Source organism: Limanda limanda, chromosome 4, assembly GCF_963576545.1.
Source record: "Limanda limanda chromosome 4, fLimLim1.1, whole genome shotgun sequence".
Taxonomy (NCBI): Eukaryota; Metazoa; Chordata; class Actinopteri; order Pleuronectiformes; family Pleuronectidae; genus Limanda; species Limanda limanda.
Genome location: NC_083639.1, coordinates 20,203,097 through 20,230,167, shown reverse-complemented (window position 1 = coordinate 20,230,167; position 27,071 = coordinate 20,203,097). Strand labels below are relative to the sequence as shown.

Here is a 27,071-nt window from a genome sequence, read left to right as displayed (position 1 = left end):
TCTATCACTCATCAGTTCATCAGTGGATACTTTTGTATAGATAATGAACAATATAGTAAAACACAGTAGAATATTATGCAATGTGTTTTGTTTATCAATGTACACTAACAACTGCCCTTATTTCTGCTAACATAATTACAAACCAGTCATTGTAGTGCATGTAATTGTTTATGTGTTTTTGGTGCTTTTTCTCCATGTCATTATTAAAGGAATTTTGTTGTTTGAAATCTCTAAAATAAAGATTTTATGGGAACCCCTCAGAAACCTGATCAAACTGAAGCCACACAGCCATAATAATATCATCAATAATGTATTTTCAAAACTTTTGAATTATTTTGACTTAAGTCAGATTTCACTGACTTAATAAGTTTTTTTATATAATGTGTTTATGTTTATCAACATATATGTTTTAGTATGAATTGAAGGTGAAAAAATGTTGGTATGGTAAAATGAATGACTTTCTCTCAAATCTGGAAATCCAGGTGTTAAGTTTAAAGCACATCTTTAATAGAATCATATAAAACCAATGTCTATCTGAGAAGTATATCAACCATGAAATCAATGGACCAGGTAAAAGATGACAGCATGAAAATTAAAATATTTTCTGTCAGTCAGTGGCATTATTGTGTCACTTATGTTTGGATGATTTGTGTCTTTAATGATGTAGATATCGTCGGCCAGCTCCCAGAGCCTGAAAGGACGAGCCCTCAGTGGCAGCTCCCTGGGAGGATCGGTGAAGCAGGATGAGACTCTGACCAGGCACCAGGTCGATGCACTCATGGCCTCGGACACGGCCAGGATTGAAACCTGCCACTGATCCACTCAGGTGACGTGACAGGAAACCAACTCTTGACATGATCCTCCTTCTTTTGATTTGAGGACATCACAGATATTTAGTTCATCTTACGGTCACACCGGACTGCTCTGATGAGCTACTAAAACCTGTAAGATGTTTGTTAGGATGACCACGCTCACGGTCTGACAACGAAATGGCCCCTTATATAGGGGCCTAATTAAGTAGGGAGAAACCATTCCCCATGCTGCGAGGCTCTCCTTTTGACAACACCTTTTTGTTTATCATTATCCCCATCATTCTACTATATACCCACAAACACACACATTTATTTACCAACACCCCTTCATCCCCAATTCCAACACCTTACAATAATCACATACCCTAATCTTCCCACACCCATACTAATCACCACTTGGATGGCCCGGGAACTATAAATATGGTGCTTGTTTGCTGGGGAGGCCTTTTACCCGAACACCCTGGAGACAAAATAACTGGTGAGTAACATTACACGCACAAACACACACTATTGCACCTTAACTCATGTCCCTCTCTTTGCAGGTGCATGTGGCCACCACAGAACCCACCAGCACAGACCCACAAAGGACAACAAATGTAACACCAATCAATAACGGTTAACTGTTTTTAAGTGTGCAAATATACCAATAAAGTGCACTGTTTACCAACGCCTGTGCAATTATTAAAGTGTATGGTGCAATATTCCCCCACCCCATCTCCAGCTCCAGGGAACGAAGTTCTCTTCGTTACAATGTTATTTGTAAAACCGGCCCATCTATGTGTATGTACATATTGAACTGCACAGGATACCGACACTTTTTTGGACCATGTGTATTAAAAAAATAGATTGTTTTGCCATATGCTTTGATTTTTATGGGGGGAGATTCTATTAACCGGTTTAAAAAAACATCATGGATCAGCATATTTGTACCAGCAGAGAAAGCAATCGTTGGAGATTTGAAGAATGCAGTTTAAGCTGTAAACTGAACATCTGTCCCAATCAGCATGTAGTCCTACAGGGAAACAAACACAGCAGCAGCAGTTATTGACAGCTCTTCTGTTGATCAGTCAGATACTTAACTTGTTTTCTGTCAAGTCCTTAATCTTATTCATTTTCCTGTCATATAATACATTATAATACAGTTTGATAGAAAACATCACGTCTCTGACCTTCAGGATCTGAAGCTGAGTGTTCACCAGCTTCATCTTTCCAATCGCAGGAAGTGGATATCCCTTTGCAAGTTGAACTGTGGAGACAAATTCAAACATTTATATAAAGTAGTCACAGAAATCCAATGTGACAACGTTGAATAGATTCCAAAAGTCTTGCTTTTATAACACAGTATTAAATTAAAAGTCATACAATAATTATAGCTCCAAGTGTTTTACACTGATCTGCATTCAGCAGCCCAAGTACTTGACGTGGCCTCTGGTTCATTTAGAGCACAGACTGAAACTCACCATTCAGTTTGGGTATCACCACCAGTCTGAGGACCATCTGCAGGATGCTGTCGAGGGATCTGACCTGCAGGGTCAGGGTGAGGGTTAGTTTGTAAAAGTTGGTACTGACGGTGCACACAGTGACTCGTGTTACAATGCATCTCTCACCTGAAACTCTCCCACGTAACTGGTCCTCAGGGTCAGATCCATTCTGTGCAAATGAGACAAAATCAGACTGTGATGTTCATCTCTACAAGGACCTTTTGGCCCCGTCTCTCTCCTCCGAGAACACGTTCTGTTTTTTATTAACTCACTTGTTGAGGGAGACAGCTCCAGCCACCCTCATGCCACTGACAAACACCTGGCCGCTGACACTGATCTCCTGGAAAAAACAATGTGGTGAGTCGAGCGGCAGTGTTTTTCTGAACCCCACGACAGCTTTTGATCATGCCAGCTGTGTATCTATTTAATTCAAAACCCTGCGCTCTGGCTCAAATAGCCCCTTCTTGTGCCTAGATGTGCTCTGATTGTGCTCAAACTGTGCGCTTGTACTCAGATATTTTCATTTGTCAACACTAAAACTGGCATTCCATTAGTTAGGGAGATTTGACAGAACAGTAGGAGAAGAGTAGAAGCTGGAGGAAATCTGTCCAAGCAACAATAAATCTGAGTGCAAGAGCAAATCTAAGCACAAGCAGGGGCTATGTGAGTGCGAGTGCAAGCCTTACAAAATCTAAACGTGCTCTCAAACTGAAACACTACGCTCTTAAATAAACCTAACTTACCAAGTTCAGGATGAAGAGCGGTGAAAGTTTGGTGTTGGGTTGGATGGCGTAGGCTGTCACTGTGCAGCTGGCCTGAGTGGTGACGTTTGTGGGTACAAAGGTGATGACGGGAGTTTTCACAGTCTCCACCAGCAGTTTCATCATCAGACCAGGGAAACTCTTGGAAATCTGAAAAATACACGGAGACACAGTTGACAAATAGCCCAGGAAGGTTGTGTCCCTTTACAAACCAGTGGAGTGAGTTTTCACCTGAGGAATAAACGTTCCAAACGTCCTGGTGTTGAGTCGGATGAGAGAGCTTTTTGGGATCTGTTGTGATAGAGTGAGCAGGGTGTTAAAGTCAAATTGACGCTTTTGAATGTGAATTCATGAAGCCATCAGGAGACCGTGATGAGGGTGCATCTCACCATGTCGTCAGTGATGTACAGGCTGAGGGCTCCAGCTTTGTTGTAGACGAAGGCAGCAGAGTTGACAGTGTAGGCAGACATGCCTATGTACAACATGTTGTTGTTCTGGGGCGGCAGGGAAAAGGCTGTTGGGGAGAACGGAGCCTCCTGATGCTTCCCTATGTTGTAAAACTCACCCTAAAGGGCAGGAGAAGAAGAAGAAGAAAAGGAAGACAAACAAGACAGTCTGAGCATGTCAACAAAGTATATATAGTCTTTAAATTGTATATTGAATTCAAATTTAGCTCCACTCTTTATTTAACAAATAAGAATTTAAGCTAACTGTCAGAAATACACCTAAACTGTAAGTGAATTATACATTAATCAGTGATCTTATTTGCTCTCTTCCCTAAACATTTTTTTTGCATGCAGTCTGGGAGTGATTTAGATTTTGCCTTGAACAGCATATGCATTTGTTATATCAAAAATATTTAAATTTCATGCATGGGAAATTATAAACAATACATTTGCGTGATCATAGTTGCCAATCTTACGGATGATATATGTGGCTCTTTTTTGTAGTAAGACTATTGAATTTACATATGTCAACGTCTTCCTCAATAATTCCATACAACAAGTGCCATACGGAGGGGAGTATATTAAGTATATTAATTTAGTATGTCCCTAAATTTATACAGGACTGCTATTGATTTGGAGATTTTTAGTTTAATATAAACAACATTTAGTTTGGATTATTTAGATCATTTAAAACCCCATAGAATTTTGTCTAATTTTCAGCATCACAGATTTTTTATTTAACATCCATATGAATATCTTTAGAATCTTTCTGATCATAAAATGTCAAGTGTGCAGCAGCTGAGAACAATTCAAAGCCTTTACCTTCAAGCTCAAGTCTATTGAAGCCTGTGAAACTGTGGGCGATGCCACCATGGAGTATTCGATCTCTGCATACCGGTCCACCTTGGCTACAACTGCAGTGAAGAAGAAGGTCACTAGTATATTCAGCATCGGTGAAACTCGTCATTTGACATTAACAGGTTTGGTGCATGTTGTTTTCACATGGAGTGCTTTACCATTGAGAGTTTTCAAAGGAGGGTTCAAGTCATTTACTGCACCAGCCACCAGAGGGCAGATCTGCAACCATGAAGAACATACGAATGCATATTAAATACAAATGCATCAGTGATAACAATTTAATGTGTCATTTTACTGCAGGAGCAGCTGTTACTCACAATACTTACAGTACATTCATCCAATATGTATAGTATTTTAATGCAGGACTTAAACTTGCATTTCCGCATTATTTTATTGAACATACTGAGTAAATCCATTCATAAAACATGATGTCATCCATAGCATCAGTGTCAACCTCACCCCTCTTTTAGATATTTGTAGAGCATAGTTGAACAACAAAGCAATTCAGAGAATCTACATAAATGATTAAAGGCATCATGACAACATGTAAAAGCAACAAATGACAAAAGAAGCATTTTAAATGGAATTATGAGAGAATGTAAAATATAAAAAAAGAGAAGAGTGAAATTAATGGTGCAGTTTCGGGATGTGTAAATACTTGATTTAATAAAAGGCTGTGGTCTTCAGCTTAGATTTAAAAGAACTAAGATTTGCAGCTGCAGTTCTCTCCCACATATGTGGTGCTAAAAACTGATTCCTGCTACTCCATGTTTAGTTTTGACCTGAGAGGTCTGGATGGTTCGTAAGGTAGCAGGAGATCCAGAATTGATTTAAACCCTACACCATGCTTTACAAGCCAACAGCAGTATTTTGAAGCCAGTCATCTGACAGACAGGGAGCCAGTGTAAAGATTTCAGAACTGGAGGGACATGATCCACCTTCTTGATGTTAGTTAGTTATTTATTTATCTTATTGAAGATACATGCATGGACAACTTTTTCTAAATTCTGCTGAGACAAAAGTCTTTTTGTCCTGACATGTTCTTAATGTGGTATTATGTAGACTTTGTAATTGTGTTAATGTTGCTGGGAAGTTCAGGTCTGAGTCATGACTACTGCAATATCTGTAGCTGGGATTTGTGGTTAAGGGAAATCACCAGTAAACTCCACTCTGACCAGCTTTGTCAACAAGTCTTCACTGGAGTTTCCTAGTTAGGACTTTATAGCTGCTGTCATGAGGACATCTAGTGGGGAAGTGAGATACTGAATACGACCTTAGAGAAGAAGGGTGGTTTTTAGAAACCAGCAGTGGGAATAAGGCCGGGGTCCCCTCACCTGTTTCTGCATGGCATTTCTCAAAGCCTTATTGATGAATTTCTTGAAAAGATTGTACAGCCAACTGAAAGAAACAGCCACCACAGGAGTTATGTGTGCAGTGAACAAAGCATGGCAGCTCAAACTGGAGAACGATCAATCACAGTCATTCCCTCACATGGTTCCAACATTACTGCACTGCACACTTGATTTTACCTGGCTCCTCCATGGAATTTGATGCTGGCGCTGCCTACAGTGGCCGCACAGGAGACACTGCTGACCGTGGGCCGGCCTGTCGCGTCACTCTTGATGGCGATGCTTGTAGTGATAGTGAGTCCTTTTACATTCAGGTCAAATGAGCCGCTGTCCTTTCTGTTGAATGCGAGAGAGAGAGGAGACCCTGTTGCAGCAGAAATATATCAAAGTGGATTTAACTGTTCAAGGAGGAGATGTTTTCTCACTCACATTCTCCAGAGATACTTGACCCTCCAGTTCCCATGCAGACTGATGAAGGCGTTAGCGATGGACAGTTTGACGTCAGTCCCCGGCACAAGATCCACTGCAGACGTGGGTAATCCCACATTAACTATCCTCATACTGGAATCAACAAAATGGTGGTTGGTGAAGGTTTAAAAAACATTTTCCGACAGAAAAAGAGGGCTGATTGTTGAGCTGAGCTTACTTTGACAAGCTGTACGAGACTTTGCCGATGGGAGACACTCTCTGCTTCCCTGACATATCTGGGACTCTGATGGACTTGAGTTTCTGCTGGATTGAAGCCATGCCCAGTTGTCTGCCTGTGAAAAGGAAAGACCATTTTCAATGATGAAGTTCTAGGCCGATCGGTGCTTTCAAAATAAAAAACCAGGAAACTTTTACAAACATTACCATATTCAAGGCCTTTTGCTGTTAGCTTGACCTTTACCCCAGGATCGACGGCTGAGGTCACAGCGATGAAAACCACCAGAATGAGCCGACAGTGCAGGGACATGGTGACTGTTTTGAGATGAAAGGACAAGATCAGCAGCAAATTCATTTTTGCTTCCTCATAAATTTGACAGATTCTGCTTTTGTGTGGTCGAAATGTGCGCTTTTCTGTGTGCAGAGCTAGAACTGCAATAAATTCAAACTCTCTATTTATATTTTATACTCCAAGTTGCTTCCTCATTCTCTACTGAAATATCCCATTCAAAGATTAGGATCATATCATAACATACTTTATTTACTTCAGTGGTTTCTTCTTGAGGCAAAGCTCTTTCTGCTCTAACTAATTCCAACATTTATTCTTTATGATAAATATCATCGACACAATCGGCTGCCTATTAGTTATTTTCTGAGCTATTTTAAGACACTTATCCTGATTAGTGAAGAGTCATTGGCTCAGTGGTGGGAGCAGTACTCTGATTTTTTTTGTTAATATACCAACACAAAAATCTATAAATACTACAATACAAGCAAATATCCTATATTCATTTTTAAGTTATTGTGTTGAAGCACCTAAGGATCAAATGGATTTTAGTTTCCACCACTGCTTTGTGTCCATGCCTCTGGCCTGTGAAAGAGCTGCAGAGCAAACCACATGACTACTCACAAGTCAGCAGACAAGAGTTTTATCTAATTAGGTCAAGATAATTAAAGCCAAAGTTCTACAGACTGACTGAATAATAGATTAAATCGAAAAAAAATCATTGTAGGTGAGAAGCTCTGAAAGCTGGTTCCATGTGGGTCAGAGGTGTAGTAGAAGTTAAACTGTTTAATTTTATGCATTTAGATAAACAGTAGGTCATGACACCACTTCAACACTTTGTTAGAGAGCTGTTAATCAAAGAGAGGCCGCAGTTCACTGCTGAAAACAAAAACACTTCCACACACCAAGATATCAGGTTGTGATCCAGCCAAAGCAGTTATATACATATTCCATCGAAATGTACAGCACATCCCAAAACGCCAGAAACTCTGACATTGTCAATGGACAGGTTATAAGATATATGTGAAATAGTCAATAATGACACAATTTACATGTATACACATATAATAATAATAAAATAATAATGCACATGTATCACTTGCTAAATAGTTTGCTTGTCAAATCAAAGCAGAACAAAGTGCTTCATTAAAAGAAACATTGTAACCTGCTGTAACAAAACCTCCCTTCCTGAAGCACAACTCAAGTCTTCCATAATCGTCCAACCAAAGTAGAGGACATTTTGCCAAAAAAGAAGAACCCTCATGTCCTCATAAACAGGACAGTAAAACTAAATATTTGATATTTGTCCAAGTTCACACATCAGGCAATAATGAGGAGTGGCATTAAATGTCACAAAAGGTTCTACATTATATCTGTTCTTTATAAGACGGTAAGTTAGTTAATATGGTCTATGCCATATAGCCATATATCAACTGACCATTTTTCTCTATACATGAGAAACATGTTGCTTCTAATCCCCTTAATACAAGCAATCTGTTTATCAGTCAAATATATATATTTATAAACCTCAATCTTACAGAATCTCCACAAACTAAACTAAATGTGGCTCCATACTCTTACCTGAAGCAGCAGTTTGTCAGGACCTGGCGCTTTCTGCTGGTGTGTCGGAATGACTGCCAAGTGAAAGAGTGAAAGAAAAACAAGACACATAGGACCTCTTATTCAGCCGGACAATTTCTGATTGCAACAATAGGGAAATTTGTAAATAATGTAACTGTTGAAATGCCTCGCTTGCGACAGCTTTAAGTGTTTGTAACAGTTAAGAACAGTTTGTGAAATAATTGCTTTGTGGGTTTGTCTTCCGATGAGTTGCTGCCGGTAAATCTGGTTCCCGGTATGGATCTCTAATAAGGTCAGGGGCTTAACAGAGACTTGACACTTGAGAGGCGGTGGACTAGTGGCAGAAACTTGGACTATGGGCAGAAAAGGTCTCTGGTTTGACTCCACGCAGAAACAACAAAAAGACGAACCTGGAGTGATCTGTCCAAAAATCCAAGATGATTCTCCCTACCCTGTCTAGTGCCCCTGAGCAAGGCACCTTACTCCCCCAACATCTGCTCCCCGGGCGCCGTACATGGCTGCCCACTGCTCTGTGTGTCCTGCACCAGATGGGTTAAAAGCATAGGTTAAATTTCCCCTTGCATGAGTGTGCCTGTGTATGTCTGTGCATGAGATAAACAATCTAATGGTTAACCAGTATTCTGCTTTTTAAACTTGGACACAGATGTATCACAGGAACAGCAAACTTGATAATAATGCTCAGCTGGTGCATGAACTAAAAACGTTTCTGTGTTTGCTTCTGTGTCGTGTGACCCATGTGCATTTCCCCTGCTTGCATGTCCCTGCTAGGTTTGTTGGGATGTCGTCATGAGGTTTTTGGGAAAGCCCACAGCAAATTAAATGAATTAATGATGAATTAAATACTTAAGTTATCTCAAGTTTCAAGTTTATTTGTATAGCCCACATTCACAAATAACAATTCGTCTCATAGGGCTTTAACATTGTGTGACATCCTCTGTCCTTAACCCTCAGCAAGAGTAAGGAAAAACTACTAAAAACCCTTTTCACAGGTAAAAATATGTAGAAACCTCAGAGAGAGCCACAGGTGAGGGATCCCTCTCTCAGGACGGACAGAAGTGCAATAGATGTCAAGTGTAGGAAAACATCATCAGGATTTTTAGCAGCATCGATGAGGGTAAACATTTTTCAATACTATGTGTCAGGCAGTCCCGCTGCAATCACAGTCTCTGGCCAGCAGCCAGCAAGACCACGATCCAGCATCAGGATGGGATCCACTATAATCAACAGTCATTGTCCACCGCCGCCAGTTAGAATCCATTATCAGCTGCCGCCTCGGTCGTGGTCCCTCGTCATCCGATGCCAACGCGACAAAGGATCCTCCATTACAACGACGATCAGCTGGCACGATACAGAATCCACCGAACTGGATCCACCATTGCGACCTCTGACGCGCGATCCACAATCATAATCCATGGTGTGGCCACAGCTGTGGCCCTGCATCCGCGGGCGCTAAGGCACAGAAACTCCGGGAAAGGGGTCAAGTTAGTAACATGTACTGATGAGATAAGAATTATCTTGATGTGATAAGTATGGAGAAAAGGAAGGAGAAGCAGGAAAGAGAAGCTCCGTGTGTCTTGTGTCATAAATTCCCTGTGCGTCTTAGCATCATCAGGGGTTTTTGCCATTTAATCAATTTTGGAACATCGCACTAATTACCTCTAACTATAAGCTTTATCAAAAAGGAAGGTTTTGAGTCTACTTTTAAACGAACAGAGCGTGTCTGCTTCCCTAACTGAAAGTGAGAGATTATTCCACAGGAGTGGGGCTTGATGGCTAAAAGCTCTGGCTCCTACTCTACTTTTAGAGACTTTAGGGACAACAAGTAAACCTGAGTTCTGGGATCGGAGTGCTCTAGTAGGTTGATATGGAACTAACATCTCTTTAAGGTAAAGAGGTGCCATATCATTAAGGGCCTTGAAGGTGAGGAGGAGAATTTTAAATTCTATTCTTGATTTTACAGGAAGCCAGTGTAGCGATGCTAATACTGGAGAAATGTGCTCTCTTTTCTTAGTTCTCGTCAGGACACGTGCTGCGGCATTTTGGACCAGCTGCAGAGTCTTTAACGACTTGCTGCTGGAGCCTGATAATAATGAATTACAATAGTCCAGTCTCGATGTAACAAAGGCGTGGACTAGTTTTTCTGCATCTTTTTGCGAAAGAACATGTCTGATTTTTGAGATATTACGCAAGTGGAAAAACGCGGTCCTAGAAATTACTTTTAAGTGACTATTAAAGGACAAATCAGGATCGAAGATCACTCCCAAGTTCCTGACTGTGTCATTGGAAGCAAGGGCAATGTCATCTAGCGCAGCTATATCATTAGATAATGTTTCTCTAAGGTGTTTAGGGCCAAGTATTATAACCTCTGTTTTATCTGAGTTTAATAAGAGAAAATTGCGGGTCATCCAGGTTTTTATGTCCTTGAGACATGCTCCAAGTTTAGTTAATTGATTACTTTGATCAGGTTTTATTGACAAATATAACTGGGTGTCATCCGCATAGCACTGGAAATTTACCGAGTGTGTCCTGATAATGTTTCCTAGTGGAAGCATATATAATGAGAATAAAATTGGGCCGAGCACAGACCCCTGTGGGACACCATGGTTAACTTTGGTGCGCACCGATGACTCATCATTGATTTGAACGAATTGGGAGCAATCAGCAAAATAAGATTTAAACCAGTTTAAGGCCGTTCCTTTAATGTTAATTAACTGTTTTAGTCTCTCTAATAACATTTGATGGTCAATTGTGTCGAATGCTGCACTGAGATCTAACAGAACGAGGACAGACACAAGTCCCTGATCTGAAGCTATTAGAAGGTCATTAGTGACTTTTGCCAGGGCTGTCTCTGTGCTGTGATTGGTTCTAAACCCAGACTGAAAGTCTTCATATATATTATTTTCCTGGAGAAACTCACACAGCTGATTGGCCTTCAATGTCCACATTTTGGCCAGGGGAGTCAGTTGATTTGAGTGAAGGAAGCCATCTACGTCAAAGTAGAGAAAGCATCTCTGAACAGAGTAGGAGGTCTAAGACACTATCACTCACATACAATACAGTCCTGACTGCCATCTCCAGGAAGTTTCAACACAACTCACACTTTAGGACACATGACTCACAGGGGGTGGGTGAGCCAACAACCCACAATGACTCCCAATGAAACCAACAGGAGGGTGGGTCCAGCCTCTCAGATAACGACCCTACAAGTTAGAACCTGGGACTCCCAGCAGTCAGTTAGAACTGAAGAAGCCTCTTGGATGAGAGCTGAAGCATCCTCAAGAAACTCAACAAATCCAGTTGACCTGTTTTTAACACTTGGATATTTAGGTTATGGTTCCTATTCTAAGATGGGGTGGGCGTCTCTTCAAAAAGCAGCTTATGACTGAAGTCCTAATGATCTTGATAATCAAGGGATGATTAAGGATACCACAAATTCATATTGAACTTAATGTGTATTTATAGAGGACAGTATTGCTGTACTGTTTATAATAATTGTAGTTCATATATTGCAAGCTGAATCACAAAGGACAGGTAGAGTCGATTCCTTCCCTCGCCTGAAACATCACACTGAACTGACAAGAACTACCATGAAAAGGTACAAAGAAATATTCAGTTACATGCTCTGAAAGTGAACCTTCACTGCAGCAAACAATGAAAAGTTTGTCTTTATGACCAAGAAGCATCATGTATTAACAATCTATTATTACCAAATCACTTTCCTGACAGCTCTTCTTTGAGTTCAGTTGAAATTCTTGTTGGGTGTCACAAATTCATTTCAAGATTCAACCCTAAGAACTGTGATTGTCATAGTGTGAATCGAAGAAAAATGTAGGCGGGCCTAAATGAGCTCTAGTGACATCTAGTGGCCAGAAGAACACAAACCATGATCCTCACTTGAGTCTTTGTAGGTTCTGTAAGAACATCAGGGTTCACCATGGGTTTCACAGTCACCACTTGTTACTGTTTTATAGTCACATCAGCATTTACAAGGTTCATTGTTTGCTTATATAGGTCAGTGTGTATGTGTGTGTGTGTGTGTGTGTGTGTGTGTGTGTGTGTGTGTGTGTGTGTGTGTGTGTGTGTGTGTGTGTGTGTGTTGGGGGAGTATACTTACTGTACAGGCGACTGTTTCAACAACTTCTACCTTCACTGTTCTTCTCTTTGTGTTCCCACTAATTAAGCTAATTGTGCAACTTCTTCTCATATAGTTGCTGCTCTTTGCTGCTGGCAGCTCCACTGCAGCCAAAATGCCAGGCAAATAAACTAAAAACAAACCATTAGCAGACTTTCTGTTTCAGGACATTTAACACTGCTCATTTCCTTCAGTGCTCCAATCTCCTCCCTGCAGGAATATGTGTTTGGTGGAAATCAAAGGTTCATTTGCACACTCAGCGGGGGCTAGTTACTACCGTTGGCTCTGTAGAGTTATCAAGGGTCTGAAGCTGCTGCCCAGCCATGCCACAGGACTTCAGCTTCCTTCCACATCCAAAGACATGCAGTTTAGATTAAATGGCCCATAGCCCTTCGACCATCAAAGTTTAACTAATCAATGAATGAATATTATTTAGACATAGGAATAAAGTGGAAAGCATTAAACTAAACAAACATAACAGCCTCTGTCACAGATGAAGGCAAATCTTCACTAATTGGATGAGCTATTTTGCAGTAGGCTCATACAACTTTACTTAAACCCACATTATTACATTTTTAAGTAGTATTTAAACATGGTTACTGACAAAATATAATTGCAAGTAGATAAAAGTGTTTTCTTCTACTATCACTCATCAGTTCATCAGTGGATGCTATTGTATAGATAATGAACAATATAGTAAAACACAGTAGAATATTATACAATGTTTTTTGTGCATCAATGTACACTAACAACTGCCCTTATGTCTGCTAACAGGATTACAAACCATTCATTGCAGTGCTTCTAATTGTTTTTGTGTTTTTGGTGCTTTTTCTCCTTCGTAATCTCCAATGTGCCTATTAAATATGAAGCTATAGTCATTAGATGGTTAACTTAGTTTAGCATAGATCTAAAGATCTAATAAAAACAAAACACGACCCAGCTTTAGAGGAGCTGGTATTGGTACGTTTCATTGTGTAACCTAGATCACGTTATGAAATCCACATTTATTATTCAGCATCACATGTCATCAGGTCCCAGGTCATGGAATAAAATGTGAAATAGGTGCCATTATTTATTCTCTTTACCTTAACCTGACCACAATTCAAAGAAGCTCCGAAAGAACTTTTTTCCTCATCAGGACTGAGCTTTGGTTCCCATGAGGTTTACCGGTGCTGAGAAGGTCAATGTTCATGCTGGGAAAGGTCTAAAGAGGTAACAAAAATAAGTGAACAGACACTAACTCGATCTCTCTTGCTCGCTGAGGCCATTCAGACACACAGCAGTGTAGACTGTGATGGAAGTCGGCACTAACAGAGCTTTGTGGGCACCTTAGACCACATTGTTGGGGGAGGCTGATAAGCTCTGCAGCATCTTTCTACAGAGGAGGTGGAGGAGTGAGTGTGAGGAGGAGTTCAGTCAGAGTTCAGTGTCATCACCACGTTCTCCTCTGCTCCTGCCTCCAGGCAGTCCACACTCAGACCTGCAACACAGAGCCTTTTTCCTTTCTGTCCTTTCTAGTCAGTTTAAACTTACTGCTGCACACCGACACCATAAAGAACAGTATAATCACAATGGAGGATTTAATTATGAGATATGAACTTTTAGATGCACTGAAATTCATATTCATTTACAGTAAGGATCTAGATCTCTCTGCAATAATTTTCTTTAAAGGTCAAACTGGTGTTCCTCATCAATTTGCACACAGAAGTGGTGCTGGCCTGCCCCCTTGGGGCTGAAGGCAGTATGGCCGCATCAATCTATGTCAAGATACAAATCCAGGATCTCATGCCAGCTTCGACATATTGCTTCACTCAGCAGGGGGTGGACCCCTTCAATTTCTTATACACTGCATATTAGAAAAAAAGCAACCGCTTTTGGCTTTTTCCAGGAACTGCTGAGACCATCCCCCTCACATTTTACTGTTATTGTCTTCAGGGTCTTCTAACTTTAAACAAAGATCCTTTTCATTTGAATCAGCCTTGCAAAGAATAATTTTAGATACTTATTTCACCTTCAAATTGCATCGGTGTTTACCCATAAAATACTTCTCATTTCTCAGAATTAGGTTATGAATCATGTTGGGAGGATTTCTGCAAATTCATTGAAACTCTAGCTACAGTTGAACTGTATTTCATTTAGAATGGGTTGTAGAAAAATAATCTGTGTGTTGTACCGTGTGTGGGTGTGGGGACGTTCTGATTTAATTTATATGGCGATCCAGTTTGTGGTTTTTAACAATTAAGGATTTAGGGATGAAAAGTGGCTTCATGATATAAAATTGTCATGAAAAAAAGGCATTTTGAAACAATAGCAGCTGGAATGAGACAAAATAACCTACAGTTTCATGATGAGGTTTGAATTTTATCAGATCATTTAAAATATATGCATTTTATCTGTATTTTTTCTTAATATTTAAGATCCTCTATCACAGCACACAAGCTGTTCCAGCAAGACGTTAAGGTTATAATAATGATCAAAGTCAGCAGTTATCGCTTGTGATCACATGACCGTTTGCAAAGTGCAGGTCCAGAACTCAACCATGCAACATCATCAATGTGACGTATGGAGCTGCTGACACACACAGACCATAAGGGAGCTGTTTTATAGACCTGACGTCTAATTCATTTTTAAAACTCATATATTTCAATATAAATACACGGTTGAGCAGTGATCGGGTGCAAAACTAATTTTCCTTACTAACCTGTTTGCTTCCTCATCCAGTTAGAAATATAATTAGTAAACTATCAGGAGAATACAAATACAGGCCCCTGAAAACATTGAATCAATATGTTGAAATAAATTAACAAGTGAGTTTATAAAGTGGATCATTAAGTTGTCGCTGCAGTGCACAGTTAAATGAGCTGAATAGCTGAAAACATATTTAACATTTGTAGGTTTGGTCGAAGCCTTGAAAAAAGCTTTTATTATCTTTATTTTCCATGAATTCATGTAATGAAAGGGTAAACCAAGGACATGGCAGGTTTGAAATGCTCAGGCAGTCAAGTAATGAGAGACACAGATGGCATGAGCAACTTGTGGTCACACTGTCAGTAGCCAGTCTGTTAATGTTGAGTTCAGGTCTTAAGATAAAAGATATAAAACTACAACTCCCTGCATTATTGTGTCAGGCCACTGGTCAGTATTTGTAGGCGCTCATATAATAATATATTTAGCAGTATAACATCGTATTCACTGCGAGTATATGAGAAACGCATCATCTGCACTTTCATCGAAAAAGTACTTGTGTGAAAGAATGATTAACTCAGCGGTAAATGGAGCAATAAAACTGACAGATGATTTGATTCCATTTCATTCCACTGTTTAGTGAGTTATCAGAAGTCAAGGGTGGAGGAAAACACTGAGGCAGGGTGAATTGACTGCAACCTCTTACGTTAATGACTCTGTTTCCTGAAATGATGCAGCGGGGCGTCAGTGAACTGCACACAGCCGCCTCTCAGTATGGCCCAGGTCTTTGATGACCTAACACCACATCGGATTAATATTTCATGGCTAATATCTTCATTTTTCTCTGGTCCAGATCCGGTTTAAGAAGGAGCCTGAAGACGCCAGTGTGTTCTCAACTGGCGTCTAAGAGTCTAGACAGTCACAGGTTATAGCGACGTTAACAAGCCAGTGTTTGAGAATTAACACAATAATAAAAACCTTATTCAAACAAACGAATGGATTCAGTCAACAGAAACGCTTTGAGTGTTTTACTCTGAAAGAGGTTGTGACACATTCAACATTGTAGCCTGGGGATTGTGGATATCCGTTCAGACTTTCATGGCATTCCATCCAAAAATTGTTGAGCCGTTGATGAATTGCTCTCATGAGGAAAATGTACAACGAGAAGACTTTCAGCAGATCAGCATTTGTTCCTCCGTACAACGTCAGACCTTCTGGGACGTTCTTCATATCAGTCACGTGACTCATTGTTGGTACCTTTTAAATCCACAACACGTGTCTACTTGTTCATTCACGATTAAAAAAAGCACACCCGTGGCATCATGTATTGATTAAGTCATTTTCTGAATCGCATGAATTTTTCTGTATATTTTCTGGTTCCAAGGTGTTTTTTTGAATTGAGTTTCCTCTCTCCTGTCTGCTATGTGACAGTTTTTCCTGGAAATTAAGCTTTCAGGTGTGCGCTGCTCACAACACCATCTAATTCAGCAGTGTTTCTTTGGCTGCTATTGATGGAGAAAAATCCATTAATGTTCCAACAGTCATTATTTCTGACTAGTGTGCATGTGAAAAATGTGAGCATTGAAAGATGAAGTTGCATAACTTACATGACCATGAGCTGTCGTCACTTGCTGCAGCATAAAAAAAGCATATTTATAATGAGTTTAAAAACCTCCAGTTTAAAACTTTTGAAAGCATCACATGAAAATATGGTGAAAGCAAATGTCCCCATTATTTTCTGTCTGATGAAATGCTATGAAAAATGTATCTGTGGGTCACCCTCGACCTTTCCTAGAGGCATATCCAGTTTGGGAACCACCTATCTACATGGTGCACAGGGTTCTGTGATAATTCTGCAACAAATTTATATTTGGTAGTTTTTTTAATTTGTAAAGCCAAAGGTTCCGCTGAGTTTGTGTTGAATGTAGTGGATCTTTTATAATGCACATATGTGAATTATATATTCAAAATGAATGTTGCTCAGATTGAATATGCTCTTGCAACATGTTGGTCAGTTAATATTTTATCACTTGCTGTGGGCATCTTGCTAGCATGTTACATTAGCATGAGGCAAATGTTCTATTCATGTTTTTATCTTGGCAGTGGCAGCAAAACCTGAATTAACTACACCTAAAATGTGTAGATCTCGGTTTCATTAGTTTAAAAGATCATGACACGCTGTGTGCATCAAAGGAAAGTGCTTGTGCTAAATCAAAGCGAACTAATGCCAAAGACGGTAGTGAAGGGTGCCGCAGGACGGCAAATTGTGGAATTAGAGAAAATACTTTCCAGACTCATAAAAGAGCCTCAGTCGTGGATTGACAGACTTCTTGTAAACCGGTCAGTGAATCAGCCAGCAGAGAAGTGCAGTGAATATCAATCAGCCACTTGTGGGCCGGCAGAGTGCATAGCTGACCACATGAGACACATAAAGAAAGAGACAAGATTGTTTCTTTAGTGATTATATTTTGGACTAACTCTGCCCTGTAGAGAATTTACGCACTTAAGATTTTGAAAGTTTGCCATATGAACTTTCACAGTGAATACAGAGGCCCTTTTAACAGCTATGCAGACACCGGTTAACATTGATTTTCTGTAAAGCTGTCATCAATAATATTCTCATTTTGAATCCATGATGTGGTTACAGGGCTTCACATTATGTTGCCTCAGGATATCTTTATTCATTTAACCCACGGTGTGTTCATGTTTGGGAACGAGGCCGTCAGTAGCAGCCGAATGCTCTGTCTGTCACTATGCAACACAACGGTTTCCAGGGTATATATGATTGCTTCTTTATGATTATTGAGTGTAAATAAAGATGGACAACATGACAGCTCTTAAAAGTGAAGCCAAGGTGTCTTGATTACCCCCTGGTGGCTGGCTGCAGTAAAGGTTATAAACCCCAGCCCCCTCAAAAAAAGACATGAGCTAAACTAAAAACCACTGTCTACAGCAAATAAATATACTCAAAGATGGTTCCTGTCATTTTAAGTAGCTCTCATCACGCTGATGTACATTCAAATGTCCATAATTCTGATGAGTATAAAGTGTATTATTTACATGATGCTATAAAGAGGAGAAGGAGCAAAGCTTGAGCAAAATAACAGAAAATATGTGAAATTTCTAATTTAATGCTCGCAGCCTCTGAAAAGAAGCTCTACAATTATGACTCAAAAATGCACGTTTACCTTCACTAACTGTAACTGTCTCTCTTCTCAGTTAAAGCTGCAGTACTTGACTTTTTTTGGCCTCTCTGAGACAATGAAGCAAGCTCACAAAAACATACCGACATTATCATCTTAAACTTTGATACGGCCAACTTGCTATCTAAAAAGTTGATGATGTAAACATGACACAGATAAGGAGCAACATCAGCATTTGCATCAAACTCCTGAATGTAAATACCTGGCCTTTTAGCTGCTAAACTCGCCACAATTACTCTAACTTTGTCTGTTTGGGTGATAAAAACTCAGCTGAGGAGTTTATGTCTTTTGTTAGTTTGTGGGTTTGTTACCTCTGTCTAGAAAGTTATGTTTTCATTGTTTGTTTATTTGTTAGTTTCTTAGTTAGCAGGATTACTCAAAAACAGGTGAATTTGACTTGATCTGGATAAAACGGCTGATCTTTGACATGGTGCGATATAGTGTTCGCCTTGGCACAGGTATGTGCCCTCCGAGGACCCTTCTAGTTTGTTTGTTAGTTTGTCAGCAGTACTATCACAAAACTAGTTGGAAGGATGGCACGTTCAAGTTATCTATAGGCTTGTCAGCACAAATTTCTTCTTTACAACCTCCTCTGCTTATATACAAATATAGGTAATAAGAGCTTTACAGTCTGAACTGTCACATGTAAACATGACAGACATGCTCACGTTGTAGGTGTGGATTTTGCAAGCTGGTAACAGCTTCTGCTTAGTGTGGAGTGTGGGTGAATTAACACATTCTTATGAATGTAAGAAGACTTGTGTGGAGTCTTAACACATTTTAGATCATAACATATTGGCATATTCAGTGGCGCGCAAATTCAGCTGGCAGAACGTATTTATGAGTGTCATTGAATTCAGCACATTTAATCAAAGATATACAGTATACATTTTTCATGATAATAAATCATTTAGTTTTTGTTTCCCTAATTTGTGAATGGTTGCTAAAATACCATACAAAGTCTTTGAGGTTCCCTTGATAACATCTAAAAATGTCACTTCCCCAGTAACTCAGGGCTTTGACAGGGCTTTTAAGTAAATGACTGTCTGCGTGGAGATGTCGTCTGATAGCGTGTCCTCTGAGCCCTGCAGGAGTCTGTGCTGACCTGAGCTGTGTTGGTGCAGCGGAGATGACGGAGCCTCAGATCAATGGTTCAGTGTGTTGGGCATAAAAGGAGCAATGTGCCCCAGAGAGAAGGGCTGTCTGTGCCGCAGCACCACGCAGCTGTGGGCCCCGGGCACCCATCCATGCCCTCTGCTCCGTACACTGTTAGTCTTCCCTCTGTGGCCAAAACACTGCACGCTGTAAAATCATTTCCAGAGCCAACCGAACCGGAAATATGTCTGTTTCAGTAAAACAATGTCAAATATCTTCTTAAATTGTGTGTTTTAAAATCAAAGTCATTGAAAGATAGAAATGGTGATGTCAAAGATTGTTAAGAGGAAAAAGCAGAGTTTGGAGAGGAAGAGAGCAAACGACCTGCCAGCTCATGAGTCAGTGACTTTCTAAACTGTGTTTGACTTATGGATCTCTGTTTCTACGAGCTGCTCCATGAGCCCAGTGAGGCAGCATAAGGAGGCTGCGAGATGTAATTTTGTATTCCGGGTTTTCTCCTCCATTTATCATGTGTTTGAAAGTTCAATGATCTCTGAAATCTGTTTGAGTTTTGCAGAAGAGGAAGCAAAGCAGAGGGTTTTCTTGTGACCACAGGGCTTCATGCTCAGCAGCACGCACATTAGGGCCTTTTTAGTCCACTGCAAGACATGTACGCTTTTTGATCTTAGATATAAGACACTATGCTGGGCTCTATTTAGCTCCTGTGGCAGTGAAATGGGGTGGAAAGTGTTTAAAGGATACTGAAAACAGATACGGTTATTTTTTCCTATTTTTTCTAAGATCAAATCCAACTTCACTATATCAGTCCAAGCAGTTCTACAGTCCATCCCAGTGAGGATAATGTTACAGGATTCTGTGGCTTACATGCATCACTGTGACAGTGAGCTGATCAGTTACCAGTTTGTAATGTGTGTTTAGTGGTGTATGGAGCTATGAGTCTAATATGAGAGTGCACTGACTTATAATCAGAATAATCAACATCTATCTATAAACCTACAAATACCTCCTTGTAGCGATGAACGGAGAATAATTCCTCAGAGAATGATCACCTATAGCTGCAGAATATCTTAGTGTTTCAACATAGGTTAGTGTGTTGTGTTGCTACACAAACTGCATTCTCATGAACCTTGTTGTCACACACAGAAGGTCTTTGTTCACATTCAAAATTTGCATCCAGAAAATATGCAGGTAGTCCAGTGTACACTTCCTGTTTTAAACCTAACTGCAGACAGACACAGTTAATGACAGGCTTGTGAGTTTATGATCGTTCACAATAACCAGTCTACTTATTGGTTTTAAAGCAAAACAGAGCGAAGAAGAGAGCAAATAAGGCATTTACATGTGGAAGGTAGACAGAGACACAACTTCAGAGGACTGATATTGTTGTTTTTTTTTTTTTTTTTTTTTTTAAAGAATGAAAAGAGCAAATGGAGCAGAAACTTCCCTGAACAAATGATACTGAAAGGATTAGAACAAAATTGGTTTTTGGATAATATATTATAATAATATCTAATATAATATAGTATCATATAATATAATAGTATATTATATAAGACAATATAATATAATATAATATAATATATAATATAATATGATAATAACTATGTCAAGGTCACTGAGGTTTTGTAATGGACTTAGAAGAAACACTGGATTGGTCTCTCGTAAGTGTTTCTGAATATACATTGTAAGGATGCGTTAATAGATTTACATGTTAGCCTCAAAGTTCATGAATCCAACAAAAAAGACACATGATGTTGAAAACAGAAACTGTCTTGGACCCCTTCTTTTTCATTATATATGCTTCTACTAGATAATATCATCAGGAAACATGACGTTATGCTGAACATATACAATTATACATCTTTGATGAATTGTGCTCCATGACTTCCTGCTTGTCCATAATCACTCAATGGATCAGCAATAGTATTTTAGGTTAGAATGAAGATGAGACAGACACACTACAATTGGCCCCAAAACCAAAAGAGATGAAGGTTAGGAAATTTAAATTACCAGAATAAAACTGAAGTCTGATGTAGTTTAGACTCCAAGTTTCAAATCTCACATAAGCATGTCAAGAAAAGACAGCTCTCTGCCACACAGAGTGGACTACAGACTTCAACCAAACTGCAGCTATTTATAATTATAATAATACAAATTATTATTATAATTATTATAATTATAATTATTATTATTTATGCTGCACTTTATGCACACACAAAGTCGCAAAGTGCTTTACATGAATAAATAATGTTTAAGAAATTTTATGTAAAAGTCAAATAAATTCAGGCAATTACAAAAATACAGAAAATCTGATGGAATAAACCACCAACAGTAAAAACCATAACAATAGATAAGAAACAAAGACAAAGAAAATGAAGAAAGAAGCCAACAATATTAATTAAATAACAATAGAACAAATAAGACATGTTGGCAATCCAACATTGTGCTAGAATTAATAAACGGCTTCTTTAAAAAAGATATGTTTAAGAAGTGATTTATAGAATGTCACTGATTCTGAAGTCTCAGATTGTCCGGCAGTGAGTTGCAGAGCGGAGGGGGCCTGACTGCAGAACCCCGGTCACCTTCAGTATTGAGTCAAGAAGACTTAGGAACAGCCAGGAAATGCCCGACCTGAGGATCTGAGGCTGAAATCTGGCTCACAGAGTAGCAGCAAATCTGCAATGTAGCTGAGGGTTGACCCATGAAGGGCTTTAAAGGTAATCAGTAAAATCAATTTTAAAACTGAATGGTAACCAGTGAAGAGAGGCTAAATGTTTGATGCAGTATTTTGTCTCAACCCTGAATACAGCGAATTACAATTATCTAAAGGAATTGGAAAAAAAAAACTAAATCAGGCCGAGAGAAAAGACCCGAACTTTAAAATTCTTCTCAACTGATAAAAACATGAAGACACCACATGAGGGATTTGTTTGTCAAATGATCTTTCAAAAAAGACATTCAGAAAATGCAGCATATTCTGATGGACTTACAGAAAAACTTACATCAACCCAAGGGCAATTTTCTTTCTTCTGCTGTCAACCTTTTCCAAAATTGGGTAAGTTTGTACATTTTGGGAGAGGTATAGTGCGTACATGTAGACAATAGTCACAGATCAATAGAGAAAAACAAATAAATGAATAAAAACAACCCGAACAAAAAACAACAACATGTTAGGGGGTGACTTCAGAGAGAATGGGATAGAGGTCGGTGAGGCTTGCTAAATCAAGTCAACATTACAGGGTCATTCATTGAATACCTCCACAAAGTCTGGCCTTAGGGGTTTTACATATCTCACCTCTGATGGACTCTTAATGAATATGAGGAAGAGAGAACATACTACATTGGTTACTGCATTGTATGCTTATATTTTTTTTAATTTATCTTTTGTCTACTAGCAGGTTTATACAAAGCTCTCAATGGTTTGGGGGAAGCTCTTACATCATGTATTCTCTTGTGTGTGTGTGTGTGTGTGTGTGTGTATGTGTGTGTGTGTGTGCACTTATCAGGAATGGAGCTGCATTTGAGGTTTTTGCCAGTGAATCATCAGACCACGTATATTTCCATCCATCAGCCACTCAGTGCACACTGGTCGACAGTATCCTCAAGTGCAGACTGTACCCTGAACAAAATGTCTCAGTACAGAGTGCACTTTGCTAAAAATTCACATCAAACACTTTGCATTTTTGTTTGTGAGTGCATTTCATTTATGTTTTGTAACAAAACAAAAATCTAAGAATATAATGTAAAGTTTGAATTTTTACAAATCTTTCACAGAATTTTCATACATTCCAGGTAAATTATTGTATTTTCATCATACAACACAATAAAAGGTTTGTTAAATGAGTAGTGTTTGTAATAGATAATTCAGTCTTAAATTTGCGACTATTGAGATAACCATTCATTGTGTAGATATCGTTGGCACCTTAACAGATCCAGCAGTGACCATATGTGGTATTCCACAGGGATCACGTTTTAGGAACCTTACCTTTCCTTCTATGTAAATGAAATCAGAATTGCAGTTTGTGTTGTTTTGTATGCTGACCATTCCGCTGTGTTTGTGAGAACACAATGTGCCAGAAAACCAGCTTAGTCAAGAAATATTGAAATTAAGTAGTGTGCAGTCTAGCTACATCTGAGTATCTCGATCAAAAGAAAGAGTTAGGCCTTTCTTCCTTAGCCTGTAATTGGGAAACATGAGCACATTCCATTTCGTTGCTTAACCTAAGAAATCCTATCTGTTCAAAAGTTAAAAAGGCAGCAGGCCAAAAAGTCACTGTAAAACATTTTTTTTTTTTTAACATCAAGTTTTTTTCAGAGCATGACAGTTGTTTGCAATGTGGCACGCACACAAGACAATCAAGGGAAGATCCCTTCCAACCGAGGTATGTAGCAGATTAAGATCAAAATATTGTTATAAGAAAATGTTAAGAAAAAAAACATCATTAAGGCCGGTGTGAATCATAGCATCAAGCCTTTAATTCCAAGACATCTGGCTTTGGGAAATGCAAGTTGGAATATCACCTCCTCTGATGAGGTCTCCTGTTTCAAAGGGAGTGAAACGAAGGGCAGATGGTAAAATGGCTGCACCTCATGGTCCTAATGTTTTCTTCTGATTGCTCTTCTCTGCTAAGAGACAGAAACAGGCCTTCGTGGCTCTTTTTGGTTTGTGCCATATGTAGACTCACTGCAAGGGCAGACCCCATGTAGACTTTATTTGTAGAGCTGCAATTTTTGAAATGGCCATTTGAAATCTTTTTGTTTAAATGGATGTTTAAAGCTCTTACACTTGTAGATTTGATTACATTGATTGCGTTGATTACATTGCTATGTCCACATGTGACTTTATATTTTAAAGAAGTGACACAACATGAAAGTTAAGGCTTCCGGAAATATTAAACTAATGGTCTCTGAGGGAGAGGGGTCTTCTGTAAGAGAACACAGGAGGATATTTACAAATCTCTTGGAGCAAATTCTCCACAAAGTGACAATTCTTCAGTAACCTCATCAGGTGGTAACTACATAGTTATAATACTGTCCATACGCATAATCCCATAACTAAAACATTTGTTAATTGTGCAGTAACATTAATACTGACCTGTTTGAAAACCTTTAATATTTATATATTAACCTAATGCTTATACTCTACACTATAACTTAATGCATTGTAACTTAATTCAATTGACATATAGAGGATATATGGCTGATTGCATTAGGTATTGTGGTTAAAATATAATATGCTTACATATTGAGTATTTTTGTGTCTGCCTACTTCAAGCCGTTTTGTGTTTTTATCAAGTGTGCTTTATATGTAAGATACAGATGTAAGATTAAGATACATTTATTTGTCCCAAACACATGCACAGACAATCACACAAGCACACTCATGCAAGGAGGGAAATTTAACCTCTGCTTTTAACCCATCTGGTGCCAGACACAGATGTTAGGGGAGTAAGGTGCCTTGCTCAGGGGCACTAGACAGGGTAGGGAGAATCCTCTTGGATTTTTGGACAGATCAATCCAGGTACGTCTTTTTGTTGTTTCTCCGTGGAGTCTAACCAGAGACGAACCAGAGACCTTTTCTGCCCATAGTCCAAATTTCTGCCACTAGTCCACCGCCTCTCCCTGAGAAATGTCTTTCTTAACCCTTCAAAGGAAGCCCTTGACTGATAAGAATAAAGATCATGGTACAGCCTTCGTGTTTTATATCAAATTACACTCTTGACTCTTTATTAAACAGGTCACAAATGTTTTTTAATTCATGGGAATATTAAAAAGATTAACATTAACCTCGTCAAAGTCTGTACCCACTGGAGTATTTTTCATTTTGTCAGCCAGATGACTTAGAGATGCCCGAGTGTTGATATTTTCTATTTATTTGTGAGAGTCAAATTATCAGCATTTGTATTCCTCTGCCATCTGAGGAATGGTTTAGTTTATTTTAAATCACATTAAAAACAACCAGAGGTGACCAAAGTGCTGTACATATACATATACATATACATACACATATACATATAAATATACATATACAAATAAAGTATATATGTTTTATATGATGTTGATTTATTATGGTCCTTCTGCTTTTTTTTCATACAATCTTCTGTCTGATTAATATGAAATATTTGTTTTCTTCTGGTGCCTCGTGATGCCCCTTGATAGTGAAGATGTTGTGTGAGTTCATGTCAGGGAGCTGTTTTTGTTATTGTTGTGATGACCAGATGTGGGCAGGGTATGTGAAGCCCAGGATGACACGGCTGGTTTCCTGTGCAGCTGTAAGGGAGCCGTGCTGCCATCTGCAATCATTGAAGCTGTCTGGGCAGCACATGCATGGCGGAGCTTGACAGGTGGGTTCCCTTCTGACCCCTAGCATGTAAGATAGGGCTACAGATGGCAGAGGAATACAAATGCTGATAATTTGACTCTCACAAATAAATAGAAAATATCAACACTCGGGCATCTCTAAGTCGTCTGGCTGACAAGATGAAAGATACTCCAGTGGGTACAGACTTTGACAAGGTTAATGTTAATCTTTTTAATATTCCCATGAATTAAAAAACATTCGTGACCTGTTTAATAAAGAGTCAAGAGTGTAATTTGATGTAAAACACGAAGGATGTACCGTGATCTTTATTCTTATCAGTCAAGGGCTTCCTTTGAAGGGGTTAAGAAAAAAATTTCTCATTTGTTTTAATATTATGTCATCAATCCTTATGAATGAGCCCCACCTTCTTTCTTTGTTTAAAACCCTTAAACCCTCTTTAAACACAATCCATCGACACTTAAGTCCCATTACTAGCTTTTTGGGTTTTACTCCGTTTTGATTCTGCAGGGGTTGCAGTTAAAATTTTAGCGTCTTAAAGTTTGCATTTTAGCCGTAGCACCTTCCACCGCCACAAAGAAAGGTCATGTGGTGGTGGAACAAATGAAGAGAAGGAAATAGCCATGTCCTGGCCAATAGAAAAAAAGGGGGGGGGGGGGGGGAGATCAGACAGGGAAGAGACAGGATACTGCAGCTCTCCTCTGAGTCTATTCATAAACAGTGTAAATAACTTGGACGGGCCCACTTTATCATTTCACGCCAGACTTTGTCACATAGGGAGGAAAAATTGTTTGGAATGTGACTGTTTTTCATAAACAGATGGACTAAGCGCTAAATGTTGGTAGCGAGAATGATAGAAAAAAATGGGATATTTTCCCAGGTGCTGCTGAAAACACAGCTCTTTTATGGCTTGTTCTGCATGAATAAATACTCAAGGGGAGTTAATACACTGTCGAGATGAAGCTGTTCAAGAGGGGCACGGTGGCTCAGTGGAGAGTGCAGCAGATTTAATTCCTGGCCTGCGCAGACACCTGATAAAAAGCAAAACAAATTTTGCCTTCAGGGAGAAAAAACTGGCGGATATGGGAAAAAGCTCAATTGAAAAGTTTATTGATTTTATTTAACATTATTTCAATTTGGCATTCATCAGATAGTCCAAACAACAGAGCGGAAAAGACTGAAGAAAGAGAAATACTCAACAACCTTCCCAGCAGCCTTCACCATGTACTCCAGAGATGAATGCAAGCTCAAATTGTTTTTAAATAAATATATAATATGAAATAAATAATTGCATGACTACATTGTACAAAATGTATGAATAAACAGAAATTTGTTTTAAAATATTAAGGAAATCTTCCAATTCTTCTTCAGTTATT

At 39.1% G+C, this 27,071-nt stretch overlaps 1 protein-coding gene across 1 annotated transcript; it reads right to left on the bottom strand.

Moving 5' to 3' along the window:
- Positions 1-485: 485 nt before the first annotated feature.
- Positions 486-8,290, bottom strand: LOC132999375 (bactericidal permeability-increasing protein-like). The gene is made up of 16 exons (XM_061069034.1): positions 8,220-8,290; positions 6,560-6,667; positions 6,354-6,468; positions 6,137-6,268; positions 5,888-6,043; positions 5,693-5,756; positions 4,517-4,577; positions 4,323-4,414; positions 3,444-3,620; positions 3,286-3,345; positions 3,037-3,204; positions 2,566-2,633; positions 2,420-2,462; positions 2,273-2,336; positions 1,982-2,058; positions 486-1,824 (listed from the first exon to the last, which is right to left on the bottom strand). The coding sequence occupies exons 2-16, from the start codon at positions 6,660-6,662 to the stop codon at positions 1,783-1,785; spliced, it is 1,422 nt and encodes a 473-aa protein (XP_060925017.1). The 5' UTR covers positions 6,663-6,667; positions 8,220-8,290; the 3' UTR covers positions 486-1,782.
- Positions 8,291-27,071: the final 18,781 nt, after the last annotated feature.

Excerpts from the sequence above, each read along its gene's own strand:
- LOC132999375 (XM_061069034.1), bottom strand. The coding sequence starts at position 6,662 with ATGTCCCTGCACTGTCGGCTCATTCTGGTGGTTTTCATCGCTGTGACC. Across the intron at positions 4,415-4,516 it reads TCCTTTGAAAACTCTCAATG|TTGTAGCCAAGGTGGACCGG; the intron begins GTAAAGCACTCC and ends TCTTCACTGCAG. Across the intron at positions 2,634-3,036 it reads CGCTCTTCATCCTGAACTTG|GAGATCAGTGTCAGCGGCCA; the intron begins GTAAGTTAGGTT and ends TGTTTTTTCCAG.